The sequence below is a fragment of the Manacus vitellinus genome, unplaced genomic scaffold (genome assembly GCF_001715985.3).
Source record: "Manacus vitellinus isolate BGI_N305 unplaced genomic scaffold, ASM171598v3 scaffold_19_pilon, whole genome shotgun sequence".
In the NCBI taxonomy this organism is placed as follows: Eukaryota; Metazoa; Chordata; class Aves; order Passeriformes; family Pipridae; genus Manacus; species Manacus vitellinus.
In genome coordinates this window covers 11,583,256-11,601,061 of record NW_021939395.1, presented here as the reverse complement: position 1 = coordinate 11,601,061, position 17,806 = coordinate 11,583,256, and the positions used below count along the sequence as shown (strand labels likewise).

Sequence of the window (17,806 nt, the reverse complement as noted above, 5' to 3'; positions counted from 1 at the left end):
AGAATAACATGCTGTACTGTTAAGAGACTCTTATTTCAGCAGTAGCTTATAGTCTGGATGCTGTTGTTTATGCTGAGGTGGATCATCCTATGTAAAATGTAATGCCAACATGGCAGCTATCGTAAAAAAAATAATACCTGCTTCAAATGCTAAATAATGAGGATGTGCCCCTGATTTAAATTAGTGATGCATGTCAAACTTTATCACTGAAAGCCACGAGTTGAGATGTATCAGTAGATTGTGCTGCACACAGATAACTCCAGTGATGGTCTTTGTGCTGGGCGTTTTCTCTCTGTGCTGGGAAAAAAGGGGGAATTACATAAACGTGAGTGACTTTGAGGAGAACCCCTCAAAATGGGTTCTGAATGTGTGACTGTTGTTCTTAACTTGGTCCCGTTGCTGTGCTGTTCTGATGTGTGAGCTGTCAGAGTTGCTTGGTAATTGGCTATAGGACACATGCCCCCTTTTATTTTTGCCTTATAAATAACTGTGCTGTTTAGTCATCACTGGTGTAAATCAGGCTGCAAATTACATAACTAAGTTGACTTTGCAAGAGATGATTGACAATTCACTGATTTGTCCCTGTCAGCAAATAACCAAAGTTGAAGCCTTCCCAAAGACCAGACCAGGCACTGTTCCTTCCCGAGTCGCTTTACCTTCATACTCTGGGTTTGCCACAATTAATTTCATTGTGGAAGTCGGTGAACAAGCTGCAATGTATTTAGATGAGTTCTTTATAGAAGATGGAAGGTTGGTCTTCAGGTGGCTAATCACAAACCCCATAAATTTTGGGGCTGTCTGAATATGCCTGTCTGCAGGTCTTTTAAGCAGTTGGTTAGTGTTCAAGGTGTGGGAAGTATTTTCATTTAATTGTGGTTGCAACCACTAACATCTGCGATAGCTGAATGTGAAACAGTCTTGAGACTAAACCTGCCCATCAACACAAAAGGTTTGCTTTAGAGGAGGGGTGGGTGAGGTACTTGGGTGTTCAGGTATGAACCCGGTGTGCAGTTTTCTGAGTGTTGGAAGTATCTCTCTTGCTCTTTACATAAGAAGCTGCTGTGTTCTGATGAGGTGATTGAAGTGTCTTCCATATCAAAATGCTTGTCCCCAGCTGCTCAGTGAGCGTTAGCAGTTACCTTGTCTACTACGGATTTGGAAAAAGAAACTATGAAAACCGAAACTGTATGTCTCCATTTTGCAAAACGCTAAAACATTGAAAACAGTAGTGCTCATCAGAACTGGAAAAAGAAAAAACAACTAAAGTTGCAATTAGTCATAATTTTGGAATGTTTTGCACACACTGATAGTTGTAGATGTGCCTCAGGAGAGAGCAGTGAGTTGTGATGAGCCACATCCAGTGTTACTGTTCATGCTGTGCTGGCTGCAGCCTTGTGCTAACGAGTATTTCCACACAATGGAGAACTGGAATTCATCCCCAAGTCCTAGAAAAGGTCAGAGGTGTGTCTAACTCTGAAAGGGCAGTTCTGATTTACTGGTGGCTGTTAAAAATGGCCCTTAGGTAGGTCCCAGTACCAATCATAACACCTGGAAAGCAGAGACACAAATCCATGCACATTCATGGTGTACAGTTTATCCTTTTGCTCTTCTGTTTCTCCCTACCCTTTAAATCACAGGCCTAAACAATTTGGGAACGCTGATGCCTTGAAAACAGTTTGTTCAAGTAACAGGGTGAGGAATTGGCTCAGAACATTGTCACCAAGAAATTCTGGTCTCCAGGATAATTTGTTCCTGTTGGATTGCTTCAATCCATGATGTTCCAACTTCTTTGGCATCGTCAGCAGAATTGCTTCATTTTCCATCTGTTGTGGTGAAAGGACAGTTGAGATGACTGGACTGTTCTGAATTGCTGTGATAAGTAGTGATGGTTAGTACTGCCCCGAGCAGGGTGGAAAACTGATGGTACTGCCTGCAATGGATCCTGAAGAGCTGGTGGAAAGGGACATCCTAATAGGACAAGTGAAATAGTTGGGAAGTTTCATTCTCAGCTTTGGATCACTTAAATTTCTGATCTTTTTGAAGTTGTCCAGATGTTATGAGAGATTAAAATCTTCCAAGAAAACCATTTTGTATTATCTGTGCACTTGTACACAATAGTTGAAAAAAACATTATTTGTGTATAAAGTGCATTATCAGAATTTAAAAACCAGATAATCAAAAATTATTGTAAAAGGCAATTTTAATAACTAGGGCTGCCACATAAAATTGAAAATGTTTATTTAAGGTTAGTGTGACATTCCTTCAAATAATCATTACTGTGAATTCAGGTTTAACAATGAATACCTCATTATTTACAGTATTGACAAAACTGCTTTGGGTAATAACCCCAAGTTCAGACCAAGTTTACCAGGTGATAGGTGCCAGCTGCCACATCACTAGATGAGATATTTTTGGTGCAATAAGTATTTCACATGAAATACTTCTCAATAATGTTGAAAATGTAGTTAAAAATCTACTTGCTCTGTCTCTTAACAGAGTGCAGAGAACTATTTTATTTTTAAAAGAGTTTCTTACCTTAGAGGAACCACTGGTTCCTAAGATTTGGTGAGTTTCTGTGCTGAGCCAAAAAAAAAAAAAATAGTTTCACACTTGAGCTGTGCAAGCAGCAGCAGAGGCAGGAAGATGCAATCACGGATGTGGGTTCCAGCGCGCTGCTGCACAGGACGGCGCCAGCGGCACAACTCTCCACCATGAACCCAGAAGAACAAACTGTAACGTGGCTTATTTCATTGGGAGTCTTAAATTCCCCCAAGAAAATAGTAGATGATCCAGAGGAGTTCCTGAAAACTTCTCTGAAAGATGGAACGGTGCTTTGTAAACTCATTAACCGACTTCTTCCGGGATCTGCAGAAAAGGTAATGCTTTCCAATGCATTTCACTGCCCTGAGACAGAGCCCTGCTCAGAGAAACACTGCCCTGGGCATTTCGGGTCTGGTTTCCTTTGGTGAGAGGAGCTTCACGGGGGATAAATGTTTTACATTTAAGTTTCTAACACAGTAAAGTGTGATTGTAGATTTAGTTCTTTGATTTTGTCTCTACGTCCAGAAAAAAAACCCCATGAGGTTGCACTTGGCCAGGTTACACGTGTTCGTTCAGTGGCAGGAAATACTGGACCTACCAGAGATCAGAATATCTTGGCTTTGAATAGAAGGATATGCAGTTTGTCTGTATTTACGTAAATATCGTTAATTTTGACTGTAAATATATTCACTCTTTCAGAAGTCTTACTGCAAAATGCTTTGTTAGTCAGGAAATACACTGGAGAAGCAGATTAGGGCAGGAATAAACAATAACCCTTGCATCCGGGCTGTTTGATCTGTCCCAAAGCCAGCAAATCCATTGGTACTGAAGCCATGTGAGTGCCTCCTGTTACAGTTTCATGAGGTGTGTATTTGCAGTCCAAAAGCATGATAAGAAACTGCAGGAGAAAAAAAGGAAAGGAGTCCAATGACAGATAGGAACTGGCAACACAAAAGAGAAGCTGTTTCATTTAAAAAAACACCACCACAACAGGTTATCCACCCTATAAAACAGGAGCCTTTATTAAATTATGCAAAGATCAGTTTTGCCAGCCCCTTATCTTTTGTTTACACGTGATGGTTTGGGGCAGTGTGTTGTTAAAGGTCATCAATTTCCCACTGTCACTTCAGGGCACTGTCATATGTTGAGATTTAAAACAAGATGCCGACCATTTCGATGTATTCATCACTTCCTCCAGTGGCTTTCTTCCTGCTTCGACAGCTTGCCTGCCACCCCCTCCCGCCCCCTGAAGAAGCTTCCCTAATTCAGTATAAAACGCACATGTCAATATTCATGCAGGCCCTCTCCACACAGGCGACACGGGAGGTAATGCAATGAGCTCAGTGGGTTTTCTTTCTTTAGTATTGCCTGGAGCCTAAAAATGAAGCAGATTGCATCAGTAATATTCAAGAGTTCTTGAAAGGCTGCGCACTCCTGAAAGTGGAGGTAAGTCAGCTTGGGTCCTTTCTTCTGTTGTCTTGACTGTTTGATCAGCCTTGGGAAAGGGAGCCAGATATCAGAGGGACTAAGTCAGTATCCATTCCTCATCTTTTGTATTAATAATGTAAATCAAAGCATGGGTAGTTTAATATTCTGTTTGGAGAATTTGGAAACAGAGTTCATTGAGCTTAACAGATTCCTTCTTGTCTTTTGAGACAAACCTAAATGCTCAAGCAGACATACATGCAGCAATAACAGGAGGTCTGTCTAAACAGACTTAAACCTGGACCTCTTTATGTAGGGTTTTTTTCATTATTAGAGGGAAGGAATTGCAGATTTTAGCCTTGCTTTAATAGAAGGGTGAAATACTCAATACTGCAGTATTTTTTCATCCCCTTGCAACTGTTGTGTGAGATTCTGCCAAACACATAATAAATTGTTCCTTACACGTAAAAACAGTCCTAACGAAATGAAAAGACACCTTTTCAATGGCTATTCCTAATCCTGTCTATGCTGATTCTTATGCTTAAGCACAGCTCGTGTTTGCAAGATCAGTCTACATGAATCACTTCAGAGTTCAGCTAATTTTGCCATCAAATTTTTTACTGTTTGCCTATAGACTTGAAATTTAAAGACTTTTGTATCACACTTAAATTCCTGCAGTAAAAAAGAAACCTGTAACTAAGAATCATCTTGTGTGAAATATGCTCAAGGTTGTGGGAAAAACTATATTCTGAATACAAATTCTGCCAGAAGCAGGGACAGCATCCTTGGGCATTACACAGAATACTCATGCACCACTGTGAGAAAAGTCCATCCCACAGTAGCTCTGTTCCTGCATTTTTTCTTTGAAGGTCTAAAGCAAAGAGCCTTTCTTCTCTTCAGAGGTTTTTAGCTAACCAGCATGGGAATGTGCTCATTCCAGGAGTGTCTCCCTAGCCTGTTGTTTCCCAGTAATGCATTTCTCGAGCCTGCTGCAGCAGCCCAGTTTTAAGTGCAGATATATATAGAATCCCTGAAGGCCTATCACATCCAAAATCAGTTGTTGCCAGTCCTCTGGTATTGACCATGTGATTTCCTCCATTTTTCTGAGAGTTTATTTTTCTATTTGCAAACTAATCATAAAATGGCTGTGGTGGAAAATATTTTTAAAAAAGGAATTTTAAAGAGCTAAAACACAGGACAAGGGAACAGTCCTCAACTGCTGTGCTGTAACATCTCATAGTTTTGAGAGTCCATTTTGCAATATTGCACTTACACTCCACAATTTTCAGATACACAGAACTAGCAGCATTATGTGTCCAGCTCTAGGTGTTGCTCTGATCCTCCACATGCATTTTCTTCCTTGGCTTTAATAAATTAAAGGTTTCTGACTTCTTTTTTTCTTCTGATTTATAACCTACTTCATCTTTGAAATATTCTGAGCCATTAGTGAGTTTTTCCTTCACACTCATGTGGTTGCCCCTGTCTTGTTTGCTGTCAGAGGAAACCTCAAAAACTGAATAAAAGCTCAAATCTCTCGAGCTCAAGTTTAAATTTTGCAGTGAAATGAAAACAATTTCATCTTCCCCCCCCCAAAATACTGTCATATTAGAATGCCAAGTGAAGACAGGAATTTTGCTTTTTCCTGGCTCCTCTCTGTAGCCTCAGGCAGAGGAAGGCTTGAGGTAGGACAGCTGAGATGGTGGGCAAGACATGGCACAGGCAGAGTGCTTATGCTTCCTTCTGACTCTTCTGTATTGCCAGGTTTTCTGAGTCCTCTGCAGGCAAAGCAGGAGGAGACAGGAAAACCCTCCGCCATCTGTTCCTTCTAAAAGCTGCCCTGTTTGGACCCCCTTGGCAAGGGGCCTCTAAGCAGGATACCTACAGGTGTTCCTCCCTCATGCCTGATCCCTAGTTTGCCTTGGGAAGGGCCACTGCCCTTCAGAGGGGGGTTCTCTGCAGCACATTTACTCTGGAAGCAAGTCTGGAGTATCAGAACAGGCAGGGAACCTTCTGCTTCCAAGATCTATCAGCACTGAAGTTGCAGAGATTGGGTATTACATCTAAGGATGATGAGCATAAGATAGGGAATCATTTCTGCTCCAGCAACCTAGCCTGAGAAAAGAGTAACATCAGGAAAGATCTTGGCTTAATACATTCGAATTCCCTGACAGCCATCCTGCTGCTTACCCAAACCTTGGATTTGACAATAAAACCCTGCTGATTCTCTCCAGTTCTGCCCCTCTCCAAATACCATAGGAAACTCTCACTCCTCAGATATGAAGAAGTAGCCTGGGACTGGACCTGAGCCACTTCTCCTCTCTTGAGACTGACAAGTGCATGTTAAGGTCAAAGATTCTGTTCCTGTTGCAGATGTGAGCAAAAGAGGATGTTCTGAGGAAACTGAGAACTCACAACTTCTCCCCTGGATGCTGACTTATACAGAACAGCCTCATCCTGGGGAATCTCAAACATGATATTAGCATCCCATCCTATCATCCCGTGGCTTTATTGTACTTTGCCAAAGCAGTGGCTACCTTCATGCTCTGCCTTCAACTTTTATTTTTTTGTTGTTTGGAACTGAATACACACCACTTCACTGGGCATTGCTGGCATGCAGGGAAGGTGGTCAGTGTGGAAAGTAAGGTTTTCAGCAGTTTTTAGTTGAAACCCAAGTCTCACCTTCCACTGAACAGATACTGCTTGCCAGTCTCTTCCAGTAGGAGGGAATGCAAAGAGGTACACATATGCACTTCCCTCCCACCCTTCTTTGTTGTCCTGGTAACTCAATCTTAGGAAGTGGAAGAAAGACACAGAGAGGCAAACAGCAACTTCGCCCGTTTTACAGGAGCAGTGAAACATTTGGACATAGTGGACACTTGGACATAGGGGAAGAAGGACACTGTGTGACCTTCCTGTTTTGAGTTGGCTCCATTAAGTTGAAGGAGTTCTACAGGCTGGTGGTGTGAGCTGGAAGAATCCAACTCGTGGCAGGGTGTAAATAACCAAACTCTCCTTAGCTTCACTCCAGCCCAAGCCTCCAAACATTTGCTGTTTCACTTGTGTTAGTCCTAAAAGAGAAGGCAAGCAGGGGAATCACCACCTTCTTCTAACCAGGCAAGTGCTGTAATGAGATGACACAATGAAATCGTGTCCAAAATTTTTCAACTGCTTTTCAGTGCTAGAATTTAATCTAAATTATGAGAATGTCTGTTAATCCAGCTCTGCTGAGCCAGAAGACTAGGCAAAGCACATGGGCACCTCTCTGGAGTTTAAATGTCCTTAAAGGATTCTTCCATGGTTTGGACTGAGGAACAGTGCAGATAATCTGTGTTTAATTTACACTTTGGCTTCAACCTCTGAGCTGTGTATCTGACTCAAGAGCTAGTCCAGTGAGTACTGCTCAGGCAGTGCCAACTGGATGCAAGTGGGTTGAGGTGAAAAGCGGAAGGCAAAAGATTCTGTCCTGATGACCACGTGGAGTCTAGTGTAGAAGACAGGGAAAAGATCACGAGGAAAGAGAAAAATCATAGAAAGCTCCTGGCCTAGCTTTTTCTTGAGGACACAAATGAGAACTGTTTGCTTTTGCTCTTGACATCAGCGTGCATGTAACAGCAGCTCAGTAGCTAAGCATCATTTGCTGCTGAAGAAGCACAAGATCTTCATTCAGCAGCAGAATTTTATTGCTAACACCACAAAACTTCTGGCAAGGTGCTGAATTTTGTGAGCTAAGAATGGTATCTGCCTGATAAATCAATAGCTGGATTAAACCTGGCCCAAACAATCATAGAGCCTGCAGTGGGTTGTTGCCTTCGTGGGCAGCACAGAGGCTATTTCTGCTCTTGGAGGTGCTTGCAACCTTCACCAAACTGAGTACCTGGACTGAGGGTGTGGGAGAGCAGATAAAAAGTCATCACCCTCTTGGCTCCCCATCCATCCATGCTCTCCCAAAAACCTGCTGTCCTTTGGCTTCACTCCAAAGCAGCATTACCTTTCCCAGGTGGATAACATCAGAAGTGAGAGCTCCTGGCCAGCAGCGACCAGCACAAGCACTGGGAAATGGGTCTGTCTGAACTCTCAGAGTGACCCAATGTCCCAGAGACCCCCAGGTCCAGGTGTGGGGTGTGTCCCTGACCCCCGTGTCCCTGCATGGAGTTGGGATCTATGGCCAGGCTTCACCAGGGATGTCAGTGCAGTGCTCCATTCCCTGTTCATGCTGCAGCCCGCTGGTGTGCTGAGGCGTCTGGGGATTTTCATGTTCCCTGCAGGAGAATGTTCCCCAAACAGATGGGCACAGGCAGCAGAGGCGCCGTGGCGAGGACATGCCGTCTCCGAGCATTCACTGCCTCAAACTGAACGGTGCCTCATCCATGGGCCCTTCTGCAGCTTTTCTTTTCCCAGTGCTGCAAACCTGCTGCAATTACTGTTTCAATAGCCTGGATATTCTTTCCTTGTCCCATCCTTTCCCCCTCATTTTCCCTGTCCTTTTTAATTTTCCTTTTCCTTTCCTTTTTTCCCTGTTTTCCCTTTCTTCCCCCCTTTCTGCTTTTCCCTTTCTTTTTTCCTTTCCTCCTTCCGTTTTCTCCTCTCTCCTCTCCTTTTTCGTCTCCTTTTTATCACTTCCTTTTCTTTCTTTTATCTTACTCCTCTTTCCTAATCCACTCTTCTCCTATCCCTCCCCCTTTCCCCCTCTCTTCTCTTCCCTGATTTACTTTTACCCTTTCTCTTTTCCCTTTCCCCGGCCTTTCCCTTCTTCCCTTCCCATCTTTCGCCTTTGCTCTGTTTCTCCCTCTCCCGCCGCGGCGGGAGGGAGCTGCGGCGCAGGGCCCGCGGGTCCGATCGCCCGGGAGCGGGGGGAGCGGGGCGGCGGCCTTGCTGTACTTCGCCTTCCGTTTCTTCCTTCCTTCCCCGCCGCGATGGTCGGGTCAGAGCGCAGCGCTGCGTCAGCAGGCCGCCGCGGCCATGCCCGGGCTGCGCGCCCGCCGGCCCCGCGCCGTGAGTACGAGCGCGTCCGTCGGGCGGGGGCTCAGCCCGGGGTGTCCCGGGCAGCTCCAGGAAGGTGTTATCCCGCGGGTGTCGCGGCTGGAGGGGGTGAAGGCAGCGCGGTGCCGGCGCCGGGGCTCCTGCTCCGGCGATCGGGGGGACAGCAGCGGTTACGTCCTGCGTGCCGTTCGTGGTCGTGCCGTGCCGATTCCCCGTGCCGTGGGTGCTGGCTCCTCGGGGCGGTGACGCGGGGAGCTCCGGCTCGCGGAACGCACGGGCAAGGTTGTCGGGAGCAGCCGGGGCCAGCGGCAGCCCGAGCGCCGCTGCCGGCGCCGGAGGGGCTGGGACGAGGCTCGGCTCGGTCCGGCTCCTCCCGCCGGGGAGTCGTGCGGGCTCCGGGCTGGCACCAGATGCGGTTTGCCGGGTTTTGTCTGACTGTGTGAGGCTCGGGCTCGAAAAACAGCCGGCTTCCCGAACTTTTATGCACTCCCATGCGAGACCGGGATTTTGGGTGCTGTAATTTGCTGGCTGCCGGCGGGTTGGTTTTTCTGCCCTTTCCCGATGGGGTGATTGTTACTGGTCGCGGAGCACGGCGCCTGTCGCCCCGCCGCTGCCTTTGGCGGAGCGCTGGCGGTGCGGCAGTGCAGGGCTTCCCTCTCCCGGTGCGATTCCCGACGGAGCAGCCGGAGCGTTTCACCGAGGGGAGCTGCGGTCTGGGATTCTGAAAGTCGGGAACGCATTTTAATGGAGATCTTCAGATGACAGACGTAGATTTAAACGCGGTTTTACTTACATCCACCAGATCTTCCATGAGTTAAAAGCAAAAAAAGGCTTTTCTCCCTTTATTTCTCTTGTAGGTGCAGCTTGTCTTTTAGTTAGGAATGGAATTATGGATGGATTTTGCTGGAAAAAGTAATTTTTAGCTCGTAAATGAGGACCTTTCTGTACACTGAATTTATTTGTGAACAAGCTGTAGAATATATTTACATTACAGTAGCTGATCCAGAAGAGTTTTCCACATTGTCTTTGTTACACAGTAGCTGTTCCAGACAGTTTCTCCATGTTTTTGCTTGCTTTTGTTCTCGAATTTTTTGCATATCCTTCTCCCCACCGTTTCTCCGTGGACTTTGTCAGCCTGATGACTCTGAACTTACAGCATTATTCTGTGCAGTGAAGGATTCAGGATGTATTGTACTACTTTGGTCCTTAGGAAAAAAAAAAAAAAGCCCTTCATTCAAGGCAGGACTTGTTTTTCTGGAATTACCGAAGTGGAAGAAAAAGGGTATGACTGAGAAAATGACACACCAGAGAGATGCACGCAAACATCCCACCCCGGCTGTTTACTTTCCTCCTGTGCAACTGTAACATCGCATCCTCCAGCAGCTGCCAGCCGGGTCAGTGCACGCCGGGGCACTCCATTACCGTCTCCCTTTCCGTGGCGACACAAACATTTGTTGCTGCTCAGGGCTGGAGGCGATGCTCAGATAGCACTGCCTGCAATTGCAGGGCAGCAAAACTAGTTCACGCACCAGCTGGCAGAGGGGATGGGGTCTGCGTGGTCCAAAGGAGCAAACCCAAGCAAGTGCAGGTGACAGATCAGCTTAAAACCAGCCCAAGGTAGGTGGGGGTGTCCCCAAAGTGTGCAGAGCAGTGGACATGGTCGAAGCTGCGGAGCTACTGGTATTAATGTTTGTGGTGACACAAGGTTGTTCCCCCTCTGAGCGTGGATTGAATTTCTTCTGGGTAAAGGCTTCTTCCTGGTGTTGAGTGGCTGACTCAATTTTAGAATATATTCTCAACAAAGAGCAGTGTTTGTGCTGCCTGAGTTGGACTTTGGTGCTGCACTGGTGTGTCTGTCGAGAGGAGGAGATGCCGTGAGCATCCAGGGCTGTGGAAGAGGCCAGTCCCTTTCCTGTTTGAAATATGACAAGCGTACTCAAGAAGCTATATGTGGAAAGCAAGAAAGGGCCATTTTAAAGGGCAGTTTGAATTACCCTAAAGGTAATTAAGACTTGTGTCCTTATTTAGCAGGATACACTCTTTAGTGCATTGGAAATGTTTCTAATTAGATGGTGTCTGCCAGGACAGCTTTAAAATCATCTTCCGTGTTCATTGGATTTGTGTATCTGTGGTCTCCATCTGCAAGACAACATGTATTTGGGGATTAGCAGATGGTGCTATGGTGGTACCATTAACAGGGACTTTTTGTATCTCTTATATTTGCTTCCTTAATGGTAGGATTTGTACAGTCTGCGTGAAGTTGAGGGCATTTCTCAGGTGTTAGAGGGGATTGCAGTGTTTTGGAAACTCGGGATGCCCCTCACTGTGCTGGTGGTGATTTCTGAAGGGCTCAGTGTACTAGGTCCAGGCTATCAGTCATGGAAAATAAGCCCTTGATAACTCTGTATTTCTGTTTTGCTTTGAAGCTTAGCAACACCAAATTATTTAGGGTGGAATTTTTGTATATAAAATAGCTGGTTTTGGCTTCCTGTAGAAATGTGTAAATGTTCTATATATGCCATATTGCAGTAGCAGAAAATTGTGTGTTAATCCTACTGTGGAAAATATGTGTGTGTTTATACATAGATCTGTATGTACAGCCTCAATCTCTTCAGCTTTCGATAACAAAAATAGCAACAAAATCTTTCCTTCCCCCAAGGCCAGCAATAACCTTCTCGGTGATTGTCAGAGGAGTCCCTGCTCTGCAGACAGCACCAGTTCCTTCCTTCCCTGTCCCTGGCATTATACTCCGAATGCTGCCGGGTCCCCCTGCCCTTCCCACGCAGCGATGCCCCAGGAATTCTCTGGCTGTAAAGGAAATGGGACTTGTCAGCCCTGAATAATCACCCTTTCCCTGCAGAGACACACGGGCTGCCTAATCTTCACTGTCATCCTCCAGCAGCGTGGGTGGCTCAGGCAGCCAGAGTGAGATGTTTTGGGCTCAACTGACCAAGTTCCTCTTTCACAGGTGTTTGATCCACATGACTTGTACACCGGAGACCAGTTCTCCAAGGTCCTGAGCACATTAACAGCTATAAATAAAGCTACTGAAGGTAAGAGAAAAGGGTTTTTTTTCTGTCATCCTTTCAAATTCTTTCTCGTGTGTGTGCAGGGCTGGTTTTTATTTTTTTGCTAATTCCTAGTTTATGATGATTTCTTGGCAAATTGTTCTGCCAGCACTGATGCCTGATGGTGGATGGTGGGATTGGCATTTCATGCTTCTACCAACTCTGTGTTTAAATGTGGTGTTTCACAGGTGCTGTGTGCACTCTGCAGAGCTCGATTATCACTTTGCACTGCGGGACCTCTGCTCAGTTTTGACAGTATTAAGGGACTTCAAAGTAGGTCATTGTAAGGGAGCCTCAATGTAAATGAGCATGCACCTCCCAAAATGCAAATATCAGATTTTAAATAGTGTGTTTTAAAGCCGAAGAGAAAAACAGCTCCATCTGCATAATATCTTTACTGAATGTCAAAACAAACGTTGTTGCCAGTTGCTCAGTCAATTGTATTGATGTTTTTCTCTCTCTCCTCTCCCGGGTTCCATAGAGTAGGCTCCTGGATCTGGAAATCAAGCTGATAGCTTGTCCTGCATCCCTGGGAGCAGGAGTAGGCTGCTGAAGCAAAACAAATCAGCTGATCTTGTTTCCATCCCAGATGTGTAGCTGTTCCCTGCAGGCTGCTTTAAACTGATACTCAGTCACACAGGCTGTGAAAGGAGAAGTTCAGTGGGGGGGACAATGGCAGTGTGCTGCTCTGGGGAAGAGGTGAAAATACCTTCATTCTGAGGGGATGAGGAACAGATCTGCATGAAGGTGGAAAGCATTTATAGCCCCCTGTCATACAGGTGGACTGGGACAGAGTCCTGCACACCCACTGAAGTCCAGCCCTAGGAGAAGAGTTCAGTTTCCCTGTTGCAGGTCCCATTTTAGGTGATTTAAGAGAGGAGAATTCAAAATCATTATTTTCCTCTCATGGGAAGGTTTTCCTCTTTGCTTACTGCATTTTGACTACTTTTGGTTTGTTTTGCTCTCTTATTTTACTTCTCTTTCAAGTGAGTTTTTGCTTTTGGATTCTTTTTTGCTAGTACAGAAACTGCTCAGGTGTTCAGTGAAACAAACTCTTTGCTGGGAGTAGACCCTCTCCTGCTTTTTTCCTCTTTTCTGTTCTGATGCAAGGCTTTATAAAATCATATATATAAAAATACTATATTTATACATTATATAAACTATTGTATAAACTATCATGCATGTATTGTACATCAACATAGGTAATAATATGTGTATAGTAATAATATATAATGTATAATAATAGTAGTATTTATATGTACACACACACATATGACTTGTACACACAGATAAGTGTGTGTAATGCTGCTCTGAAGAAATTCAGGTTCTTAGGCTGCCATTCTGCAGCCAGCACTCGGCTCTGCCCACGGCTCATTCCCTAGAAGTCTGGGAATGGTAATCTGGCCTCAGCACATCATCTCCTCCCAGCCTCAGCATCTCTCACAGCCTCCCACCGCTCCATTTCCCACAGCACCCTGTGACCCTGTGTGGAAGCTCTTGCAGTTCAGTGTGATGGGGATATAAAATGTAGGTTACCTCGACCGGGAGCAACCTTTGCAAGTGCTGCTGTTGTGATCGACAGTTGCTTTATTATTCTGAAAGCAAAGAGAATGAGAAGCTTTCCTGCCTCTGTGCTTGCCTGTTGCTGGACCAGAGGGGTGTGATGGGTGTGTGCTGATGGGATGGCAAGGCCACTGTGCCATTCTCAGAAAGTCCCCTTATTTGCAGCCCCAGCTGCATTTCTGCAGCCCCCCATGTCCCAACTCAGCCCAAGGCAGGGCTTCTAGGAAATAGTTCCAGTCATATGTTACTGACAGGGTTACAGGGAAGCTGGGATTCTCCTGGTTTCATGGCAAACATCTGTTTGAACATATGCTTTCTCTGTCGAAATGTTAAAAAGCGCAATGCCTGCGATATAATTAGCTGCTCAGGCAGAGAGCACCCTTGGGAAAAGTACAGGGTAAAATAAATACATGTCTAAAACGTTTGCTTTCTGGTGGCTTGGCCGAGTTCCTGAGGAGCAGGAGTCTGTGTCCTACAAACCGCCACTGCAGATGGTCCGGTTTGTCCGTCTCGTCAGAGGCCAAGGGCTGAATGGAGCATCAGGACAAGCCTGGTGCTGGCTACTGCAGTTCCTGCCATGGCCAAGGCTCTGGCATGCCTGCACATCCCGGCACTCGCAGCGCTGCTGCATCCCAACACCCTCGTCAGAGGCAGAGGGGAGTAGGTGTCAGCTAAGGAAACGCCGTGGGAATGTGTTTCTGAGCATCCATTTGAAGTCCAAATCCTTGTGTGTTCGTGGATCTTGTTATGCAAATAACTGGAGGCATCGTTTGTAGCCGATAAACTCGTAGTTCAGCAGCTGTCCATCAAAACACAGCAATACAGAGCTTGATGCTTTTATCTGCAAGAGAGGGCAGGGGAGGAAAACCAGCTGTGCTGGATCAGACAAGGCTCATCTGCCAAAAGTAGTGTAGGAATGTGAGCAGAAAACCCAGCTATTTTAACCATAGTTTAAGCAACATATGGCAGCAGCGTTCCAAGCTGGACCAGGCATAAAATAGGACACTGTCATGATGCAATATAAATGATACACTTCCCTGCCAAACTGTCAAAGTCAGTTTTACATTTGTTTCTAGGTTGCTGCAGATATTTATAAAAGCTTTGGAAGATTGGGAGGGGCAGGGAGAAGCATAAAATCTACAGTAACCGAGTCATTTCCGTGGGACTGTGGCTGATGACTTGAACAAGCGAAGTCTGGACTTGTGGTTTACGCCCTCCCTTTCCAGAAGGAATCAGGGGAAGAACATCTCAGGCTGGCAGCCAGCCACCCCTCTGGCCAGTGAGTCGCCAGGAGCAGCCAAAACCACTCCTGCTCAAATCCCGGGATGCTTCAGAGAGAAAAACCCACTCTGTTGGCAAAGTGGGTTTTCCATGTGGAGGGGTTTTGCTGTTGCTGCAGCCCAGGGAGTTGGGAATTCACCATGTGGTCATAAGGCAGTTGTGTAACGAGCAGGGCAAAAGAGAAAACTGACTCACTGACAGCACACAGGATTTATCATGGATGTTGTCCATCGCTAGAGCACGGACTGGGCAGACTGGAGTGTGGGTATGGCATGGCTGGGGGTTGTAAGGCAGCAGCACCTGGAAGTCATAGTCACAGACCTGGTCCCCACTGTGCAAGGGGTTGGAGAGAGACAAAGCAAGTCCTTTCCCCAAGAGCTCACAGTTTGTGTTGCTCCAGGTCCAGTCTAAGGATGAGGTGTTTTCCTATTGAAACAAAAATCCTCTGGGGAGAATAAAAGCCCAGCTGAGTTCCTGTAACTCCCACCAAACTTCCCCTTCGGAATGAGTTTTCCATGTTGACATTCAGACAGGAGGAGAATGGGGGAACAGCAGCCTTAGAGTTTATGTTTTCTTATTCCTGTGCACACTTGGTGGCTGGATCACCCTCTCCTCTTGCAGCATTTTCAAGGAAGAGCTCCAAACGTGACCCAGGGATTTGCACACCCAGCACAGTGATTCCTGCAGACTGCTTTTGTCTGTCCTGCTTTTGAGGTCCATGGACATGGTAGGTCCACACTGCAGGTGGAAACCAGCAGCTCTGGAACACAGAAATGTTTTAAAATCTGAAGCAAAGCTATAAGGCGCATCTTAAAAGTCCTTCACAGTTTACTGGAATGCTAATATCTGCTGTTGCATTTTTTGACCACCACAGCACATAGAAAGAAGGTGATCTGAGTCGTGTCCCACAGTGTGGTGTGGGGTACAGTAGCAGAGAAGTACTGGAAATTACTGGGTGGCTTGAATGCCATGGTTTTACCCCTCTGCAGCATCAAGCAGGAGTCTGGGGTTGAGCACTGCCAGGTCCTGCAGGAGCTGAAACTTCTCTTAGTGACAAAGGACACTGACTCAGCCTCTGCATAGTTGTGACCAGGAAATTTTTTACCCTCTGGCGACTTTTCATGTATTAATATAGAAACAAATCACTAATCATAAAAACAGATGTGTCAGAGCAGCAGCATTGCCTCCAGCATCAGGCAGGTGGGGGCAGGAGCAAGCCTGGAGACTGGTTTGCAAAGCAAGGAGCTTTGAGTGTGTGAAGGAGGCAACTCCAAGAGCTGCTGGGATAATCTGAGCCTTTCCATGGGCTGTCCATCTCCTGGGGGTGACACTCCTGTCCTTCCTCAGTGTGGCTTGAATCACTCTCTCACATGGCTAATGGCAACAGTCCATGAACAGTAATCAAAATAGTGCCTAGGCTGTTTCAGCTGGATAATGAACCCAGAAGGACTCCTCTAAATAGAGAAGCGATTGTGTTGACCAGCTGTTCAGCATTCTTCCCCACTCAGTGGGACAGCCCACGCTGCAGCTGCAGAGGTGACCTAAGAGCACTTGAGAGCTAAACTGTGACACACCTTCAACAGTGCTTACTTGGATCCCAGAAACATTCCCAGTTGGGCATCATTGGGCTGAGTATTATTCTACTTTTCTACAGTTTTAAGGGGGATTTAAAAGAAAACCTGCAATTGGATGTGTGGCTGGCACAACCTAGGAGTGTCTCAGGATGGAATTCAACTTCTTCCCTGATGGAAGGGTTATCCCAACCCAGAAGAACATCCTTGCTGTTGACTGGCAGTACCCACGCTGGAGATACCGTCTTGCTCTTTCAGCTGTTGTACCCTGTTGTTTTCTTTACAGGCTTTACTCTTTGCTTTGCTGTGATGTGGAGGGGTGGTGGACAGTTGGGTAAAACTCAGATGTTGTTTCTTTTCACCAGATCAGCCACCCAAAGGGCCATGTTCACATCTGTCGTCTCGTAGCTCCGCGGCTGGAGACCCCCAGACTGAGTCCAACGGCACAACTTCACAGTCAGCGAGGGTGTTACGGAGGCAATCCAAGCCTGTGGTATCCCTTGTTTAACATCTGATTATGGGGTTGATGGCTGTGGGAGTAGAGGGGTATGAGTGGTACCTCTGGGTCAAGAACAGCAGAGGAGCTTTTTCTCCCCTGATCTCCATCACGGCTTTGCTGCCTCGGCTGGAGGGAGTCTTGCAGCTTCTCCAAACCACAGTGCTCCTCTGTGTGACATGAGGAGAGCGATTCTTATCTGCCATCCATTGAACTGGGAAACTAAATTAATGCTTGGGAGGGACCTTGTGGTCCTCTGGAGGGAGTGTTTACACAACAGCAAGACATTATTGCTTGTTATACAGAGCAATACTGAAAAAACAGCTGTCACAACAAAGAAGAACAATGGCTTGTCCTAGTGGTTTCTGCCTTTTTGGAGGATTTACTGATGTTTTTCCATGCTTCTCTCCTTAGGAGATGACCGAGAATGGCAGTCATCAGCTGGTGGTAAAGGCCAGGTTCAATTTTAAGCAGACCAATGAGGATGAACTCTCCGTTAACAAAGGAGACATTATTTATGTCACCCGGGTTGAAGAAGGGGGCTGGTGGGAAGGGACCTTGAATGGAAAAACAGGCTGGTTCCCAAGCAACTACGTCAGAGAAATCAAATCCACCGGTAAGCAAATTGCTTTCAAGGGCTGATTGAATGACAGCAGTATAATGCAGTGAGGACCCTTGTGCCTTTGGGAAATTGCTGCTATTTATTAAGGACCATTTGTGTTCTTACAGCAGCCGGGCTAATGGAAGGATGAATGAGGCCGGAAGGGTAAAGCCTTTTGGATGAGTTGTTTGAGAGCTGCTTCAGCCTCTTCCCAGTGCATCGTGCCTTTCTGCTGCTCCCCCAAGCCCCATCAGCACGGAAGCAGGGATGTTGCCAGAGG

General features: G+C 46.1%; 1 protein-coding gene across 3 annotated transcripts in view; it reads left to right on the top strand.

Moving 5' to 3' along the window:
- Window positions 1-2,696: 2,696 nt before the first annotated feature.
- ARHGEF6 (Rac/Cdc42 guanine nucleotide exchange factor 6) overlaps window positions 2,697-17,806 on the top strand; it is a 40,404-nt gene continuing 25,294 nt past the window's right edge. For 2 of the 3 annotated variants that reach the window (XM_018070790.1, XM_008930726.2), the window contains exons 1-5: window positions 2,697-2,876; window positions 3,904-3,987; window positions 11,915-11,999; window positions 16,795-16,922; window positions 17,340-17,541. In XM_018070790.1, the coding sequence (XP_017926279.1) occupies window positions 2,712-2,876; window positions 3,904-3,987; window positions 11,915-11,999; window positions 16,795-16,922; window positions 17,340-17,541 (664 nt within the window). In that variant the 5' untranslated portion in view covers window positions 2,697-2,711. Of the gene's footprint in view, window positions 2,877-3,903; window positions 3,988-10,322; window positions 10,341-11,914; window positions 12,000-16,794; window positions 16,923-17,339; window positions 17,542-17,806 lie in introns of those variants that run through there. The other variant, XM_018070792.1, reaches the window with a different exon arrangement.